We start from the raw sequence: 19,201 nt of genomic DNA, 5'->3' as shown, positions 1-19,201 counted from the left end.
CACACATGCCAGGCGAGGAGCCCGGGAGGCGCCGTCGGGTATGCACTGGACTTCGAGCCCACCAGCAAAGATGAGGCTGTCCGCTCCTGTAAAGATTTTCAAAGCCTCGGAAACCCTCTAGAGGGTCACTAGGAATCTGAATCGACTCGGTGGCAGTGGGTTGGGATGTGCCAGGCACAGGCATATAATCTTAGATAACTAATATAAAGTTCGATGTAGAGTTGGATGATAAGCAGTGAAATTGGAAAGGTAGGCAGTGGGAAAATCAGGCTGTATCTTAATGCCGAGACTGAGTGGTTTTAAGAAGGGCTGAGGCCCCATCAGATGTGCATTTTAGAAAGATCACTGAGGTTGCAATGTGGATAATAGAGTAGCGAGAGCAAGATTGAAGTCAGGGAGCCCTGAGAGAAGGCTTTTTACAGTAATTGAAGGAGGAAATGAGAAGGGATGTGGTCTGGACCAGGCAAGTGATAGTGATGATGGAGAGATGATTCCAGGAAATAAATGGTAGGTTTGGGGACTGGAAGTGGACGGAGGGAAAGCGTGATGTCAGGACCTCTGGGCTGGGGAATTTGCCAGTGGTGTGGCAGAAAATCCTGGAGGAAGAGCAGGTTGGGGAGATGATAGGCATACTTGCAAATATGTGGACATTGAATTGCCTGTGGGACAGTCCAGTGGAAATGTCTATTTAAGAGGCCAGTTCTTTGGGAAAAGGCTGTAGATGTGCTACCTATAGACTGCTTCAAAGCGACCACATGCTCCCTGACAGAGAGCAGTCTGCTATGCAAGATTGCCAAGAAAGCACCATGGTTTCCTCTGTGTGTCCTGCTGTGGAAAGGCTGGGAAGCACTGTCGTGGGATGTTGGCTAAGGAATATTGAAGCCTGGGAGAGAGATCTGGCCTCGAGATCAGAGCCTTGTGAGTCATTAGAACAGAGGTGGTCACTGAAGGAAGCAAACTGGATGTGGCAGTTACGTAATCTGTCAACTTTTGAAGGGGTGGAGTCTAGCCTGTTAATCAGGTTGCAGCTTGATGACCTCATTTGGACATGCCATGGAGATAAATAGCTCACTGGAGGGCAGGCACACTTTCTGCTTCGTCTTCCTGCTGACAAGCCAGATGTGCTATGCTACACTGATGGAGCTGGAGGAGCCACGTGAGACCCATGCCAGTGCTGAGTTGCTTCCACCGCCACTGGATCCACAAGACTTTCCATCCACTGGCTCATGATCTTCCTGCATTTGGTGTCATTGCATGTGTTGCATGAGTATGAAGAGGAATTTATAGACTGGTATCAGACATATGGGCTAATATCGGACTTATGGACTTGATCTGGACTGGCCTGGGATGTTTTCTTAATATACAATTACTCTTTATAGAAAGCTCTTTCTCACACACATATGAGTGTCTCTGGATTTGTTTCTCTAGTCAACCCAGGCTAATACACTGGATGAGTGCTGTCCCCAGAGCCCAAGATAAGAGGAAATTTCAAAGAAGCTAGCTCCTGGTGTTACTGAGGTCCAGTTGGAGCAGGACTCAGCCATTTCTGCTGACGTTAGCTGTACATCACTGGTAACTTTGGGAAAACCAGACTCTGGAAGGTTGAGAAAGATGAACCAAGAAGTGGAGCCAAGAAATATTTAAAACTCAAGACTTGTGGAGATAGGCAGGCAGGGCAGTGGGGAATGAGATATGGGAAGAAGGCAGTTATTTTCAGAAAGACACTGCTTAATCTAATTTAAAGCTAATGGTCTTAGATTAGTTGTTTTTTTAAAAAGTAGTGTGTCCCCAAATAAAAGCACAGCTGTCACGAGTTGCTTCCAACTCATAGCGACCCAATCGGACAGAGTAGAACTACCTGTGTGTTCCCCAGGCTGTCAAGCTTTATGGGGACAGACTGCCTCATCTTTCTCCCACAGGGCGCTGAGGGAGTCAACCCACTCAGAGTTCCAGTTAGCAGTCCGATGCCTCGCGTGCTGCACCACTGTGGCTCCATAATGGTCAAACATGAAGCACATAAGTCGTGACTTACCTCATCAACATTTCCACGCCCAGCAATGAGCCATGTGAGCTTTCTGGCTGATTCTTTGATAAGACTAACTCATTTCCTTATACTGACCTGCCTGGATTTTTCCCTGAAGGCTTTATTACCTTGTATGTGCATATTATTTTAAAAAGTTAACAAAGTGGGATCTTACCACTCGGATTACTTTGCACCTTACTTCTTCTTCTTTTTAAAATCATTTTGTTGGGGGCTCATGCAACTCTTATCACAATCCACACATCCATCCATGTGTCAAGCACATTTGTACATATGTTGCCATCATCACTTTCAAAATATTTTCTTTTACTTGAACCCTTGGTATCAGCTCCTTTTTTTCCCCTTCCCACCCGACTTTCCCTCCCTCACGAACCCTTGATAATTTATAATTTTTTTTTTCATGTCTTACACTGATTGATGTCTCCCTTCAACCACTTTTCTTTTGTCCATCCCCCTGGGAAGGGGTTATATGTAGAGCATTGTGATCAGTTCTTCCTTTCTCCCCAACCTTCTCCTTCCCCTCCTGGTATCTCTACTCTCATTATTGGTCCTGAGGTCCTAGAGTCCCTGTGTTTCCAGCTCTGATCTGTACCTGTGTACATGCTCTGGTCTAGCCGGATTTGTAAGGTAGAATTTTAAGGATCATGATAGTGGGAGGAGGAAGCATTCAAGAACTAGAGTGAAGTTGAATGTTTCATCAGTGCTATACTGCACCCTGACTGGTTCGTCTCCTCCCCGCAGCCCTTCTGTAAGGGGATGTCCAGTCGGGATGTCCAGTTGCGTACGGATAGGCTTTGGGTCTCCACTCTGCACTCCCCCTCATTCAAATGATATGATTTTTTGTTCTTTGATGCTTGATACCTGATCCCATCGACACCTCATGATCACACAGGCTGGTGTGCTTCTTCCATGTGGGCTTTGTTGCTTCTGAGCTAGTTGGCCGCTTGTTTATCTTCATGCCTTTAAGACTCCAGATGCTATATCTTTTGTTAGCCAGGCACCATCAGCTTTGTTCACCACATTTGCTTATTCGCCCGCTGTCTTAGTGATTGTGTCAGGAAGGTGAGCATCATGGAATGCCAGTTTAATAGAACAAAGTGTTCTAACATTGAGGGAGTACTTGAGTAGAGGCTCAATGTCTATCTACTACCTTAATACTAAACCTATAAATATATGCACATAGATCTATTTCCCCATCATCATATATAAATATACTTACATATGTACATGCCTGTATTTGGACCTGTATAAATGCCCTTTGCCTCCTAGTTCCTTCCTCTATTTCCTTTTACTTTCCTCTTGTCCCACTATCATGTTCAGCCTTCATTTGGGTTTCAGTAATTCCTCTCAATTACATTGCCCTTGATCAAGCCCTACCAGGCCTCCTACACCCTCCTCACCACCGATTTTGGATCACTTATTGTTCCCTTGTCCCTGGATTTGTTAACATCACTACCTTTCCCCTGCCTCCCCTTCTCCCATGTCCCCCAGGAACCATCAGTCCTGTTGTTTTCTCCTCCAGATTATTTCACTTATCTTATCTACATAGACCTGCAGAGACAATGATATGCACAAAAACAAGACAGAGCAAAACAAAGCAACAAAAGAAAACAAAATAACAACAAACCGACCAAAAAATGAGAAGCCTGTAAATAGTTCAAGGTCTATTTGTTGACCTTTAGGAGTGTTTTCCAGTGGGGCGCCACGCCATGGCCCCACAGTCTATTTTTGGTATTCCCGGGGGACTTCATTGCTGCTCCCCTTGCTGGTCTGTTGCACACCCTTAGTGTTTCGTCTCAGTGTGGTGGGGTCAGATGGGGCGCAATTCCTGCACTGTGTCACCAGTGTTGTCCCCCATGGTGCTGTGGGTCAGTGAGGGGCTTCGGGTCTTGTAGCGGGGCCGGCCCTGTGGTCCTCTCTGTGCTTTGGCTGCTCTGAGCGCACCTTACTTCTTACACTTAAATATGTTAGAGGCTTTTCCGTATTCGCATATATAGATATAACTGTTCTTTTAAATAACTCATCCCTGGCTGTAGCATATTATGTACATTTCCTACTAACAGGCATTTAGTAAGTAATGGCATTTTTACTGCTATCAAAACATCTGTAATGCATAACACTGTATACCTATCTGTGCAGACTTGTGAGTACAGTTACAGAAGAAATTCCTACCAGTCCAACTCCTAGGTGTGTTCTGGATACATTTTGATAAACATTGACATATTGCCTGGCAAAATGGCCATGACAACTTACATTCTCACTAACAAGGCATGAGAATACCTGTTTACCCATATTCCCCCCATCACGTTTTTTAAATTGTGAATTTCTTCTAAGTGATGAAAACTTTATCATTTTTATTTCTTGTTGTAGTTAATAAGTAAGAGTAAACAAAAGGAGCCCTAGTAGTGCAGTGGGCTAAGTGTTGGGCTGCTGACTAGAAGGTCACTGGTTCAAAATCACCAGCCCCTCTGAAGGAGAAAAATGAGGCAGAGTGTTTCTCTGAATTACAGCCTCAGCCCTAACAGGTCGCTATGAGATGGAATTAATTTGATGGTACTGCTTTGCTTTGTTTGTAAGAATAGAAACATTTTCTAGTGCTTATTTGCTATTATGCTTCTCTGTGAAGGTCTTTCTCTGATGGACTTATAAGAACTGTTTGTATCAGGGAACAACAAGTGATCTGAAATTGATGGCGAGGTGGTCATAGGATGCCTGGGAGTGCTTGATCAAGGGCAATGTGACCGAGAGGAACTACTGAAACGCGAATGAAGGCTGAACAAGATAGTGGGACCAGAGGAAAGTAAAAGGAAGTAGAGGAAAGAACTAGGAGGCAAAGGACATCTATAGAGGTCTAATACAGGCATGTACATATGTAATACATTTATCTATAATGATAGGGAAACAGATCTATGTACATATATTTATTTGTTAAGTAGTAAGGCAGCAGATGGACATTGGACCTCCATTCAGGTATTCCCTCAACACAAGAACACTTTGTTCTTATAACCTGGCATTCTGGGATGCTCAACTTCTCTGACACAATCGCTGAAGACAAAATGGGTGCATAAGCAAATGTGGTGAACAAAGCTGATGGTGCCCGGCTATCAAAAGATATAGCGTCTGGGTCTTAAAGGCTTGAAGATAAACAAGCGGCCATCTAGCTCAGAAGCAACAAAGTTCACATGGAAGAAACACACTAGCATGTGTGATCTTGAAGCGTGAAAGGGATCAGGTATCAGGCATCAAAGACCCCCCAAAAAAAAAATCATATCGGTGTAAATGATCGGAAGGGTGGAGTGAATGCCTAAAGCCCATCTGTAGACACTGGACATCCCCTTACAGAAGGAACAGAAGAGACGAGCCAGTCAAGGTGCACTATAGCACCGATGAGACATACAACTTTCCTCTACTAGTTCTTTAGTGCCCCCCCCCACACACACACACTGTCATGACCCCAGTTCTACCTCACAAATCCAGCTAGATCAGAGCATTTACACTGGTACAGACAAGGATTCGCCAGGGAATCCAGGGCAGATAAACCCCTCTGGACCAATAATGAGAGTAGTGATAGCAGGAGGGTAAGGGAAAGTAGGGGGTAGAAAGGGGGAACCTACAGACAACAGAAAAGTGGGTGAAGGGAGACAGTGGTTGGTGTCAAGACATGAAAAAGAAACAAATTATCAAGGGATCATGAGGGAGGGCGGGCGGGTGGGGGAAGGGGGATATGAACTGATACCTAGGGCTCAAGTAGAACATGTTTTGAAAATGATGGCAACATATGTACAAATGTGCTTGACACAATGGACATATATATATATGAATTGTGATAAGATCTGTAAGAGCCCCCAATAAAATGATTTTTAAAAAAAAATCGTTTGTATTATGATGAAATTAGCCTTCATTTGTCACATGTCTTGCAAGAAAATTTTCAGGTTGATACTTTGTCATATGACTTTATTGGATTTTGGTTTCTTTTCTCTGCCTTTTCTAGTCAAATTCATTGATCATTTCCTTTGTAGTCTTTTGAATTATTCTTTAGAAAATACTCTTGTTTTTACAATGACATGTTTTCTCTAGTATGTTTGCTTTCTACCTTCAGCTGTTCCATCAAGAACTGAGTTAAATAGCAAGGGAGACTACTATTATCACTCCTCACTGCTACACCCAGACATGTCTATTCTAGACCAGTCCGTCTCCTCTGTCCCCAATGAAAACCAACCAACCAACCAAAAATGCTCTCTTGCCATTGAGGGCAATGCTGACTCACAGTGAGCCTGTAGGACAGGGGGGAACTGACTGCCTCTGTGTTTCCGACACTACAACTGTTTTCAAGGGTAGAAAGCCGCCTCTTTCTCTCTTGGATCAGCTGCTTCGAACTGCCAACCATTTGAAACACAGACAACTCATAACCACTGCTCCACCGGGGCTCTCTGTCCCCAGTGAGGAACACATTCCCCAATGTCCTTCCCTGGAGGGTCCTTCCTCCACGCCCCTTGGGAATGCTTCTTTCCCTCTTGTCTGTATTACAAATGCTACATTCTCAGTCAGAGGCAGCTCAAGACCCACATCCTGTAGACCGTCTTCCAGGCCCATTCTAGACCACAAAAACAGTTCCCTTTTCTGAAGCTCACATGACGGCATGCACCCTTCTGTGTGCCTGTCCTTCTCTCATCCACTTTGATGTACTGAATAAATCAAATATAATCTTTGGGAGCTGTTTCAAGCCACCTTTGGGTTGTATCAACTGTGTTTCCCCATGCCTGTGGAGCAGCTAAAAGCATGCTGGATATATATGGAAGGAACCTGAGAACGATTTCTTCATGTGCCATAAAAAGTGGCTAAGTGGCCAATGAACATCTGCAGAGCAGTTGTCCAAATTGAGATGAGCTGTAAGTGTTACGAGAGGAGTCCTCGTGGTGTAGTGGATACGAGCTGGGCTGCTACCTGTAAGGTCAGCAGTTTGAAACCATTAGCCTCTCCTCGGGGAAAAGATGGAGCCTTCTCCTCGCAGAAACCCACAAGGGCAGTTTTACCTTATCCTAAAGGTCTCTATGAATTGACATTGACACCATGGCAGTGAGTTTGGCTTGATAAGTATAAGATACATTAAAAAAAAATGCATATTAGAGTTTTAAGACGGTTTAAAATTAGCGTATAAATAATTTTATAATGACTGTATGGTGAGATGCTAATATTTTTAATAAGAATTTATTAATATATATATATATATATTTTTTTTTTCCAATTTCAAAGGTACATCCAAGCTCATGCTCTCTTTCTTGTCCTTTCAGAAGTCTCATCGTGCTTGGTGACGGCTCCTCCGTGAGGCCCACTGGCGGGTGAATTAGATGATCTTCTCTTGCAGCCAGAGGTAGTCTGTCTCCACGGCTCCCACAGGCCATGTGCAGTCGCACCTTCTTGGCACTTCCGTCTCATCTTGATGAGCGCTAATCACACCTCTTCTCTGAAGCTCACTGCCACAGACTTGACATAAAGCGGTTCCACCTGACAGCTCATGGAACAGCTCACCAATAGAATGACACTAGGAAACGGATCAGGTTCAAATGCGGGAGCATCTTTCAGAGCTTTTGGTAGACGGATTCCTCCATTAACCAGGTACGGATGGAGCCTCTGCCTCCTCCTTTGACGCCTGGGGCCATTCTCTGCCACTAAGGAGCTGCTGGGACAGATGCTCCTTGGCCTTTTACCCCAGTGTCCCCGTAATCAGACTGCCTCTATTCTTGCCAGTGGGACACGTCACTACAAATGAAGTGGCTGGAAATAACACAGTTATTCTTATCGTTCTAGAGATCAGAAATCTAAAATCAAGGTGTTGAGACAGAGCTGTGCTCCTTCTGGAAGCTTCAGAGGAGAGCCCGTTTTATTGCCTCCACTTCTTGGCTTGCAGCCCTTCCTCACATTACTCCAGCACTTGCTCCTGTGTCATCTCCTACTGTAGTCAGATCTCTCTCGGCCTTCCTCTCATTGAGACTGTTAGAGTTACATGTAGATAATCTAGGTTAATCTCCTCGTCTCAAAAATCTATCACAGAACACATTGTCCAAGTCCTTTTTGCCATCTAAGGCTAATAGGCACAGGTTCTGGGGATTACAAGGTAGACAGCTTTGGGGGCGTTATTCAGCCTACCACAGCCCTTTCCGACATTCCTCTGTGCTACCTTGGTCAAGGGTGGTGGGTGAGAGCACCCAGCAGGGTCCCTTTGCTTTTGTTTCAAAGTGCTCTGAAATGACTGAGCTGCAGAGGAGGTAGATTCAGCTGGGTAAGCCCTGTCCTCACCGTGCGACCCTTAGACTGGTTCTCCAGGCCCTGGGTGGCAATCACACCCTCCCAACGTGGCTTCCTTTGAAACGCTCTGCAGGGCAGAAGCACTTCTCCCTAAAAACCAAATTGTTAGAGAGAGTCAGATGCCCGTGTTCTACCAGGTGAGTTGTTTTCCTTAGGACTTCAGTTTAACGAGCATAGTTGTGGTCTTGGGCAGCCTGAGCATGATCTGTGGCACACTTCCAGTACAATGACACCTTGTTTGTGTTTCATTTTCTACAAAGGACCTTCCCACCTTCTGGCCTATCTGGGCACAGGAAAAGCAAGGTCTTCTTAGTTCAGTTAGACAGAGGAGTAAACGGAGGCTTAGAGAGGTTACATGGCTTAAGCAAGGTAGTCATACAATGAGTTACTTGTAGATCTTAGCTCCAAGCCGGGGAGCCTTCCTGCTGCACTGTCTGCAGGCCAAACTCAATCCCGGGGGCCTGAGAAGGATCCAGCTGTCCTAGGATCTTGGTTCACCTTCTAGTTGAACCTGGGGTTCCTACCTCCTTAGCATGAGACAGATTCAAGTCCAATTTTAGGAGGCCCTGCCCAAGGGTTGAAGCCACCAGCGGGACAGAATGTGAGGAATTCAGGGGAAGTTAGGGTGCTGGCAAGTTAGCCAGTGTGAGGGGAGTTAGGTCCGAGGGAGATTGAAGCCTCTTTCTCTCCTGGTGACCCAAGGTGTGAACATTGACTTGCCAGCCAGGAGGTCTGCAGTTTGAACCAACTCCTCCAATCACAGAGCTCAATCATGTGAGTCCTCAGACCCTGAGTGCATGTGGACTTCCCTTGCATTCATTCACCTATTCTCTCAGTCACTGTGATCCCATGTGTTGGGCCTCAGCGTACAAGGGTCAAGCTGGGCTTGAACCCATCTTGTGGGAGGGAGAGAAAGGGGCATGTAAACAACGACAAGTGGCCAATACTATGAGGTTGCTATGCAAAATTGCCTCAAAACCACAGTGAGCAAATGCAAAGCACTAGAGTTAGGGAAATATGTCCCCCTAAAATGGAAACGGAAGCCCTAGTCTTTTAGGACAAATAGTCCTACTAGGTGCGAGGCGGGGAGAGCTGGAGGGAGCGGGAACCGCAGAGGAATGGCTTGTGGTTAAGTCCCGGAGGCATGAAAGGGCACGGCCAGCCTGAGAGAGTGGCAGGGGAGTTCAGTGGGGCTGCCCCAGCGGAGAGAGGCCTGAGGGCCACGGTGCGGGGCTTGGGTCAGTGCCAGCTGGTAAAACTTTCTGCACTGATGAAAATGTTCTGTGTACAGTAGCCATGACTGACACCACTTAGTGAGCACTTGAAACATGGCTGGTATGGCTGAGGAACGTAATCTAAATGTTATTTCATTTCCCTTGATTTAACCCTCTTGCGACCTATAACACATATTACCCACTAACACATTCAGCCTCTCGGGTTTTTGGGAAGTTGTGATCCCAGGTGTACTGTGCTACGGCCTGATGAGGACCTGTCTAACCGTGTGGCTCTGAAGAGACAGGCCTCATGCTGCCAATCCTACTACCAGAGTCCACTTGGGACATGGGGGCCTTGAAAATGTATGTGGAAAAACTCCATTGCCTTTTAATTCCACTTTTCCATGAAGTTTGTAAAGCTCCCTTGTATGTAGTTCACGTGTGTTAAAATCCATATTCTCTCCAAAAACTAACAGAAACAAAGACACACCCCAAAAGCCCCATGATTTCAGCATGTCTTGTGATACTGACAGCACATGGAATGGACAGGAAGTCCTAAGCAGAAGTGTTCAGTCAGGACATGGCTACGCAGCAAGTGGCCATCGACTTGAACAGGCAGGCGTAGGCACTGGATAAAGGGCAGTCCTGGGGGTTTAAAAGTAGTTTCTACTCACACAACTGGATACCTGAGAACATGGGCAGCAGGGCAGACTGGAGTAGTTGACTTACACAGAAACCCCTGCTGGATGCCACAACCGAATGAATGGCAAAATGGAATTTTTGTGTTAGTAGTTGGATTATCGGACTGAGTAGCCCTTTCCACTGAGGTAGATGCCATTACTTGAGGTGGGTGAGGTTCCAGGTGCGGGTAACGAGTTTGATTTTTGAGTTATACTCAATTTGAGGTACCTAAGAACTACCTAACAGGAGCCCTGGTGGGGTAGTGGCTACACTTTGGACTGCTAAAGGCAGGGCCACTGTTCGAAACCACCAGCTGCTCTGCAGGAGAAAAACAAGTCTTTCTGCTCCCATGAAGTCAATCTCAGCCATCCTCAGGCGCAGGTCGCTGTGAGCTGGAATTGACCGGATGGCTGCGAGTTTGGCGTTTGGCTTGAAGAACTATCTGAGGGTAGTGCCAGACAGGTGGTGGCAGTCAGGTGGTGACTGCGTGTAAGGTCCACTGCCTGGGGACGGACTGTGAGCCTCCCGAGTGGACAGAATGGACAAACACTGGTTTTTCTTATCCCAGACTCAAGGTGCAGTCGCCAACACTCAAGTCATTTTATTACATTTTACATACAATTTCATCAGTTACATATAGTCCCACCTTATTCCTTTGTACCACTTGGATGCTGGGTTCATGATTTAGATCTGAAAGCATCTTTTAAATGCCAGTAGGTGTAATTTGGAGATCTGACCTACTAGTCTGTAAAGACACGTTTCCTACTGATCCCTTCCTTTCGCAGGCTAGCAACTCTTCATGCCGGATGACATCATCAGCAGGTTCTGCTGGGTGGCCTGCTCAAATTCCCGGGTCCCAGGGAAGTGGTACATTCTAAGGGGGTCTTTAAACTAACCCCCAAGCCCAGGCCTTCTATCATGTCAATCCAGAGAGCCCAGCTCCTTGCCCCACCAGGGGTTACCAGGTCTCAGGAGTGCATGCCTTGGACATTTTGCCAAAAGGTCCTACCAGATCGTGGAGGCTGCCTAACTGTTAACAAGCCAAGGAGAGTGAACTCAACCATCGTAATTCTCAAGGTAAAACCCTTCCACTCTTTTTTCCAGGCTCCCCTTCCTCCTGTCTCACTGTCTCCAGACTCTTAATTGGCTCCTTCCATTCCCTTCCTCGATCAGCGATTCAGGGATCAGCTGAGTCTCTGTGGTCTGTTTTTGCCTTGAAGAGCAAAAGGCTTCGGTCCCAGCTGGTGTTGCCAAAGCAGCACACCAACTCCATGCCGTGGTCCTGGGTCAAGATCTGCACAATCTGATCGGCCATGTCACCTCGGATAGCGAGGGAGTGGAAGTGGTCGAAGTCATGGAGGCCCAGCTTCCGGAGACGCCGGGCGGCTGCGCGGTAACACTTCCAGGGCTGCGGCTCCACGAGGAGGTAGCGACACAGGGAGGAGAAGTGGGCCAGGAACTCCCACAGGCCCTGGTCGCCATGGTGCAGGTGAATCCACATGGTTACTGACATGCAGAAGCCAATGTCAAAAACGGAGCGTCCATACTGGGCTAGGAAAGCGCTCAAGAGAGCCTTCCGGGTCCTTTGATCCATGAAGTCCAAGGTAACAAAGCTCAAGGCGTCAGGGAAAGGGCATGTTTTCTCAGCTCGTTCTACCAGGACTGGGTCGATGTCGCAGCAGAGGAGACGGAGCTCTCCGGCGGCGGCGTCTGAGCAGGCCTCCCCGTCTCGCAGGGAGAGGAAGTGGCTGTACAGTGCCACACTCAGCTCCTAGGGGGATCCAAAAGGGCTTGGTTACTGCAGCTCTCAACCAGGGGATGGAAGAGATGGTGCTCGGGGCTCATAGGCTAGGAGGCGGGCTCCTAAACCAGACAGGAGGAAGTCACGTGAAACTGTCCCCAAGAGCAGGTTCTCAGCACCCTCCAGGGGTCACAGGCTGTAATCCATCACTTCGGCTGTACCCCGGGAGCCTGTGAGTCAGAACGACTAGTTGGCACCTAACAACAAAAACCAAATGGCAGCGTAGGGTCTTGGTGGCGTGGTGAGTTATGCTTTGGGCTGTGAACTCCACGAGGTCAGCAGTGTGACAGCGCTAGCTGCACCGCGGGAGAGGTGAGGCTTTCTACTTCCACAAACAGGGCCAGTCCTTCCTGGAAACCGACTGCGAGCCAGCCTGCAAGCAGTGTGTGTTCTCCAGCTGAAGTCATGTGTGAGCTCATGGGCTACCTTTGTCTGTCCTTTCTTGGGAGGCGGGGCGACCATTACTTCAGACCCCAGGACAGAGGGAAGGGTCCCAGAGCATAACTAGTGTTCCTTGCCAAGAAGGTGACGAAGAAAGTATCTGAGAAAAACCTAGTTCTAAGGCCAGTAATTGGGAAGATCTGGCTTCACCAAAGCCCTCCCTCAGTGTGGTAGTTACATAGTCTGGTGTCAATTTGAGGATTAAGAGTGTAGGGCTAGAGTCTAGCCTGTCAATCGGGATATAGCCAATGAGACCTCTGTGTGGGCATGGCCTTCTCCTGAGGATTCTGGGAACTCTTGTAATTCCTCCTTGGAAGTGGAAGACACATTCTCTCTCGGCTCACTCCCTGCAGCACATCCCTGTGGAGAAGACACACGGAGAGAGGCTGATGGAGCCAGGCATCTGGAGCTGGAGAAGCCACGTGGAGCCCCCTGCCAGTGCTGAGATGCTTACGCCACTGGCTCCACAAGACTTTTCACCCACTGGCCTGTGATCTTCCTGCATTTGGCATCATTGCATATGTTTGGTGAGCCTGAAGAGGACTTCACAGATTAGTATCGGACATACAGGCTAATAGCAGACTTATGGACTTGATCTGGCCTGGGCTGGGCTGTTTTCTCATTTGTTCTTGTATATAAAGCTCTTTCCTATGCAAATAGGAGTGTCCATGAATTTGTTTCTCTCGTCTACCCGACTAACACACTTAGCCCTGCAGCTTTAACTTTGCTCCCAGCCCCTCTGGCACCTACTCTGCCTTTGTACTCATCACTCCCCAAAGTCACCGCTGACCTCCTCCTAGCCAAACTCAATGATTCATGATTTTCGTTATCTGAGCATTTTTTGCTCTTAAGCAAGACACCATCTACTTTTTCTAACATTGATTTCTATAACCATTACAGTGAACTCAAATTTGTGTGGTTCCAAAGAGTTTTCATGGTATTTTCCATTCATGACCTCATTTGTGCGGTGCAACAATCCCGTGTGGAAAATACTTATGCCCTTCAGCAGGTGAAGAAAATGAAGCCCGAAACAATTTGGCTTGCCAATAACAATAGCACCCACAAATGTGGTATGTTAAGATGGAATATGAAAGTATTTAACAGTTAATTCAGCTTGGTGCAACAACATGGATGACTTCTACAAACACACAATGCTGAGTGGAAAAACAAGACACCAAGTATAATAGATGGCAAGCTTCCATTTACATGAAGTTCAAAAACAGGCCAAGTTAAACTATGGTGTTTAGTGAGATAAAAATAATGTACTCAAGCTGCAAGAAAAGCAGGGAAATAACAATTTAAAAAGTCAGTAGTTCATGATCAGGGAGAGGCATCGAGGGACTTTTATTCTTGACCTGGACGGTAGTCCTATAGACTGACGATTGGTGGGTTTACACATTTCCCTATGTGTAGCTCTTGAATGTAGTGTGGTTAAAGCAAATGGGGAAAATGATGGCGTACAAGAGCCGAAAAGAAGAATGCAAAGGGCGGCTGGAGGAGACACAGTATGACAATGAAAATGTGCAAAGACTTAGAAAGCCAGAAGGAAGCACACGATCAGAAGTTCTCCAGCTGAAAGAACTAAAGAAAAACAATTTCAGCCTCGGTGCAATATTGAGGGACCATATGGGCAAAAGATTGAATGATGCGGGAAGCATCAGAAAAGATATGAGGAATGCACAGTTACTACGCCAACAACTAACCGGCCAACACTCAAGCAGCTCAGGAAGCTGTATGAACACAACTGAAGAACTGAAGGAAGAGGTTCTGATTGCACTGAAGATACTGGCAAAAAACAGGGCTTCAGGAATGCCAACTGAGATGTTTCAACAGATGCAACTTATCTATGCCAAATCTGGAAGGCACCTTCCTGGCCATACAACTGAAGAGATCCACTGTTGGCATCCACTCCAAGGAGAGGTGAGTCAATAGAATGTTAAAAATGATCAAACCATACCACTAAGATGAAAGTAAATTTTGCTGACGATACAAAATGGTAGCAGCAGGATGTCAAGTGCCAGAGATTCAAGCCAGATTCAGAAGAGGGCATGGGATGAGGTGAAGATGGAGCCTGGCAGAAAGTGCAGGATACCAGAAAGATGTTTTATCGACGATGCACCGTCATTCAACTGTGTAGATTCTAACAGATTAAGGACAACACTGAGAAGAATGGGAATTCTAGAACATATAACTGTATCCACAGGGACCCTGTAGGCAGGCTGCCACTCAAACAGAATAAGGGAACGCTGAGTAGGTTAAACTCAGGAAAGGTGTGCAGGAGTTTCACCTTCCTTATTCAGTCTGCATGAGGGACATATAATCTGAAAGGAAGAAGAATGCAGCATCAAGGTTGGAGGAAGATTCATTAATGCTCTATGGTATGCACATTCCATAACTGGACTTAAAGCACTAGTGATGACAAACTGAGTCTAAGCTTTGGTATGCAGTGCACCTCAGCATTAGAGAAAACAACCCCCTTCACAAGCGGACCACTGGACAACAGCACACAAATGGAAAACAAACGGATGTGGTCAAGGGTTTCATTTAACTTGGATCCACAATCAGTGCCAGCAAATGGCAGTTAGGAACTCAAAAGACCACACTGCATTGGGTAAATCTACGAGAAAAGATCTCCTTTAAAGTGTTTACAAGCAAAGATGTCACTCTGAGGACAGTACTGACCCAAACCATGGCATTTTCAGCCATCTCAGTGCATGTGAGAGAAGAACGGATGCATTTAAATCCTGGTGTTGGCAGTACCAGTGCACACACCATGGGCTGCCAGAGGAACAGACCCACTTGTCTTGGAAGAAGTACAGTCAGAAGGGTCTTTAGAAGGGAGGATGGGGAGAACTGGCCTCACATACTTTGGAGGCAAATCAGTCCCTGGAGAAGGGTGTGGTAGTTACATAACTTCACGTCAACTTGAAGAGATACATAAAAGTGTGTGTGGGGGAAGGCTACAACCTGATTGATGGGTATGGCCTTCTCATAAGGAGGGTTCTGGGAACCTCTCCTGTCTCTGCCTTCACCTTCTTGGTGAGCCCTGCCACCGCTGTTAGATTCACACAACTTTGCACCCAGCGGGCCTGGGATCTTCCTGCATTCTGCATCATTGCAGGTGGCTGCGTGAGTCTGAAGAGGGGCTGATGGACTGGTATCTGAATTAGGGACAAGCATTGGACTACGGACTGATTTGGACTGGGCTGGGATGTTGTTTTGATATATAACTACTTCTTGATATAAAGCTCTTTCTTACACGAGTCACTGGATTTGTTTCTCTAGTCAACGTGGCCTCACACAAAGGGCATCATGATTGGTAAAGGAGAAGGTCAGCAAAAAAGAAGTCCCTCAAGGAGATGGACTGACAACAGTGGCTCTACCAATGGCCTTGAGCATGGCCATGGTGTGGATACCGAAGGGCTGGGCAGGGACTTGTGTCCGGTGGGTTGTTATGCATGGCAACTTACTTGAGGGCATGAACAACATCATTCACAACTGAAGTATATTTTTAAAATTCTAAAGACATGCTTGTCCAATGTCCAGGAGGCCTGGTTAGCACAGTGGTTAAGCACTCAGCAACTAACCAACAGGTCAGCGGTTTAAACCCACCAGCCACTCAGCAAGAGAAAGATAATAGGGCAGTCTGCTTCTACAATAAAGATTATAACCATGGAAACCCCATGGGGCAGTTCTACTCTGTCCCGTAGGACCACCAGGAGTTGGAATCTTCTGGATAGCACTTGGTGTTACCCAGTCATACCTGACAAGATTTCTTTCTTTTATCCCAAGGTTCCCAAACTTTAGTGGCCATTCAAATCACCTGTGATCTTGTTAAAACAAAGATTCTGACTGAGTAGATTTGGAATGGGAGCCAAGATTCTCAATTTCTAACAAGCTTTCAAGCCATGCCAATACTGCAGTCCAAGAACCACACTGTGAGTAGCAAGGCACTACATACTGGTTTTTCTCCTCATCTCCATTTATTTCTTCATGGTTTCCTCTTCCCACCTTATATGGGGTGTGATCCATCATCTAACTAGATCAGTTCTTCCCCCAGCACATCTTTTATCTTTGGCATCCTCAGTTCTCAGGCCTAGAGACTCATAGGGTCCATCCCCCAAGGTTCTGATTCAGTAGGCCTCGAGTAGAAGCATTTTCAAGTTAAAGTTTTCTTTTCAATTAAGAAACAAAGAAAAACCCACTGCCAGCACATTGATTCTGACTCACAGTAACCTTATATAAGGTGAGGCCTATACATCTTTACAGCCTCATCTTTCTCTCACAGAACAGCTGGTGGAATTGAACCATTGACCTTGCAGTTGGCAGTCCAATGCTTACCTGATAGAACCCCACCAATTATGGCTTTTCTACTCAGTGCAATGTGACACTGATAAAAAGAGAATGCAGTGATGTGTCATCTCCACACCTTTAAAGGAAAAGGCAAGGTTCAAAATAGTGTGCTACTATTTGTAAAGCTAAAGGCAGGTATTTACACACACACAAATGCTTGTACGGACAACCATGAAATTACAAACAGTGGATGAGAATGTGAAAAGGAAGATTTATGATCAGGAGTAGGAGCTTATGAAGGGACTTCCAAAAGCTGATGGGACAATTCCATTATCTTTTAATTCCAGTTCCCCAAACTTTTTGAAGCCTCCTCATACTTTTCACTATTTATACTTTTATCATGTATTTTTTTAAGTGCAAAATTAAAAAAGCTCCCCTAAGTGCACATCTAGGTTTGGGAGACTAATCCCTGAGCTACCTGCAACTATGTCTTTGTTTCTCAAATGTGTTTTTTGTACTACGTTCAATCTTCAAATCTGTCGTCTTCTAAGGCCTTCTATGAAACCCCACGCCTTAAACTCAGCCTCTCTTTTCTGCTGCCTTGCCTACAAGCCACAGCGGAGACACGGGGACTCCTGGACACCCAGTCATTGAGTTGGTATCCATCCCAAAGTGCCCCTGGTACTTGGGAACTGCGTTCGTCGGCCTTCAGACCCACCTCCATCGTCTGGGTCATCATCACAGTGGATCCATCTGTTTCCACACCCTCCTGCCTCTGGAGTGAATTGGGGCAGATAAGGATTTATGAAGCATCAACAGTCCTAAGGTCAGACTGCCTGCTTCTTTAGGACACCCTAGGACTACAAAAAGGTGTCTGAGAGACATCTTGTTCTTTTGTTAATTTGACTACAATGACTATGCCTAAGAATCCTTTTCAGTTAAGAACTGATGAATCAGAGCATTCCTGAGTGCTTCCTTGCCCCCACTACCATGACCCAGTTCTACCTTACAAATCTGACTAGACCGAAGAACAGATAAGAGCCCTTGACACATGGAATTCAGGACAGATAACCCCCTCAGGAACAGTAGTAGTAGTAGCGATATCATGAGGGTAGAGGGATGATCGGGAAGGGGGAGAAAGGGGGAACCCATCACAAGGTTGGACATATAACCCCTCTCCCCAAGGGAACAAATAACAGAAATGCGGGTGAAGGGAGACAATGGACAGTATGAGATATGAAATAACAATAACAATTTATAATTGATCAAGGATTCACGAGGGTGGGGAGGAAGGGGTAGAAAAGAGGAGCTTATATGATGGGCTCAAATAGAAAATGTTTTGGAAATGATGATGGCAACTTATGTACAAATATGTTTGATACAAATGATGTATGTAATATTCTAAGAGCTGTAAGAGCCCCCAATAAAAATTTTTTTTAAACATTCATGGTACTGCTTCCCTTCTCTACTTCCTTCACTAAAAAACAAACAAACAAAAAAAACCAAACTCACTGCCATCATGGAGTGGATACCAACTCCCAGTCGCCCTATACATAGGGTGTTTTTGGCATATACTTCACGTAACCCCAAACCCCTGCAAACTTACAGCGACTCTACAGGGCAAGGTGGAACTGCCCCCGTGAGCGTCTAGCCTGTAACTCTTTACTGGAGTGGAAAGCCCCCTTTCTTCCTTTCAAAGGCCGGCTGGTGGTTCCGAACTGCCAACTTGGCAGTTAACAGTCCGACTCCTAACCATTACGGAACCAGGGTTCTACCAGGAGGCTGTATTTTCCTCCTCACGCCTCTCCACTGTCCTTTATTCAATCACTGCTTTTAAAACACCCACTGGGGCCGCCCTGCAGTGTGTGGTTCCAGGGTCCAGCCTGCTTCTCTCTCCCAGTAAATCCGTCCAACCCCAGGCTCCCCGACCTTGCGCCACTCCACTGGGTGTTAGCCGCAGGGGCTACCAACGCGGGGTGGACGCGTGGGAACTCGTAGTCGAGGACTGCTCCCCAAGATTTTTAAGCGCGGGGTGGGACCTGTCACTGCTCCCCCTAGGAGCTCATGTTGGGGACGTTTGGACAGTGAGATGCCGCGCCCGGGCCAGAACCCTAGTGGGGGTGAGGGCGGCGAACCGCTTGGCTCCTTCACCTCCGAACCCAACCTCCGTCCGCCACTCACCCCGGAATTACACCCCACGTCCAGCCCTAGGATCGGCCTCGCGCCGGGGCTCTCCGGAGGGAAGAGCTGTCGAAGCAGCTCCGGGGGCAGGAGGCGGAGCCGCTGCTCGGGAGGGTGGAAGCGGGAGTACTGGGGGAAATTTCCGAACCGGGCGGCCCCGGGCTCCAGAACTCGCGGCTCCTCCGCCGCCGCGGGCGCCTCGACGCCCCCAGCGGGCTGTTTCAAGTGCGCCGCCATGACCCT

General features: G+C 46.8%; 1 protein-coding gene across 1 annotated transcript; it reads right to left on the bottom strand.

Moving 5' to 3' along the window:
• Window positions 1-10,828: 10,828 nt before the first annotated feature.
• Window positions 10,829-19,195, bottom strand: BCDIN3D (BCDIN3 domain containing RNA methyltransferase). The gene is made up of 2 exons (XM_004711400.3): window positions 18,959-19,195; window positions 10,829-12,013 (listed from the first exon to the last, which is right to left on the bottom strand). The coding sequence occupies exons 1-2, from the start codon at window positions 19,193-19,195 to the stop codon at window positions 11,420-11,422; spliced, it is 831 nt and encodes a 276-aa protein (XP_004711457.2). The 3' UTR covers window positions 10,829-11,419.
• Between the last annotated feature and the right edge of the window lie 6 nt (window positions 19,196-19,201).

This window comes from Echinops telfairi, unplaced genomic scaffold (assembly GCF_000313985.2).
Source record: "Echinops telfairi isolate 266 unplaced genomic scaffold, ASM31398v2 ScPeMD7_12;HRSCAF=54, whole genome shotgun sequence".
Taxonomy (NCBI): domain Eukaryota; kingdom Metazoa; phylum Chordata; class Mammalia; order Afrosoricida; family Tenrecidae; genus Echinops; species Echinops telfairi.
Note: the sequence above shows the minus strand (reverse complement) of the source record. Positions and strands in the feature narration are given on the sequence as shown.

Bases quoted from the DNA above. Each gene is read 5' to 3' on its own strand.
- BCDIN3D (XM_004711400.3), bottom strand. From the start codon at position 19,195: ATGGCGGCGCACTTGAAACAGCCCGCTGGGGGCGTCGAGGCGCCCGCG. The intron at 12,014-18,958 runs GTGAGTGGCGGA...GGATCCCCCTAG, and splicing joins ACGTGGGGTGTAATTCCGGG to GAGCTGAGTGTGGCACTGTA.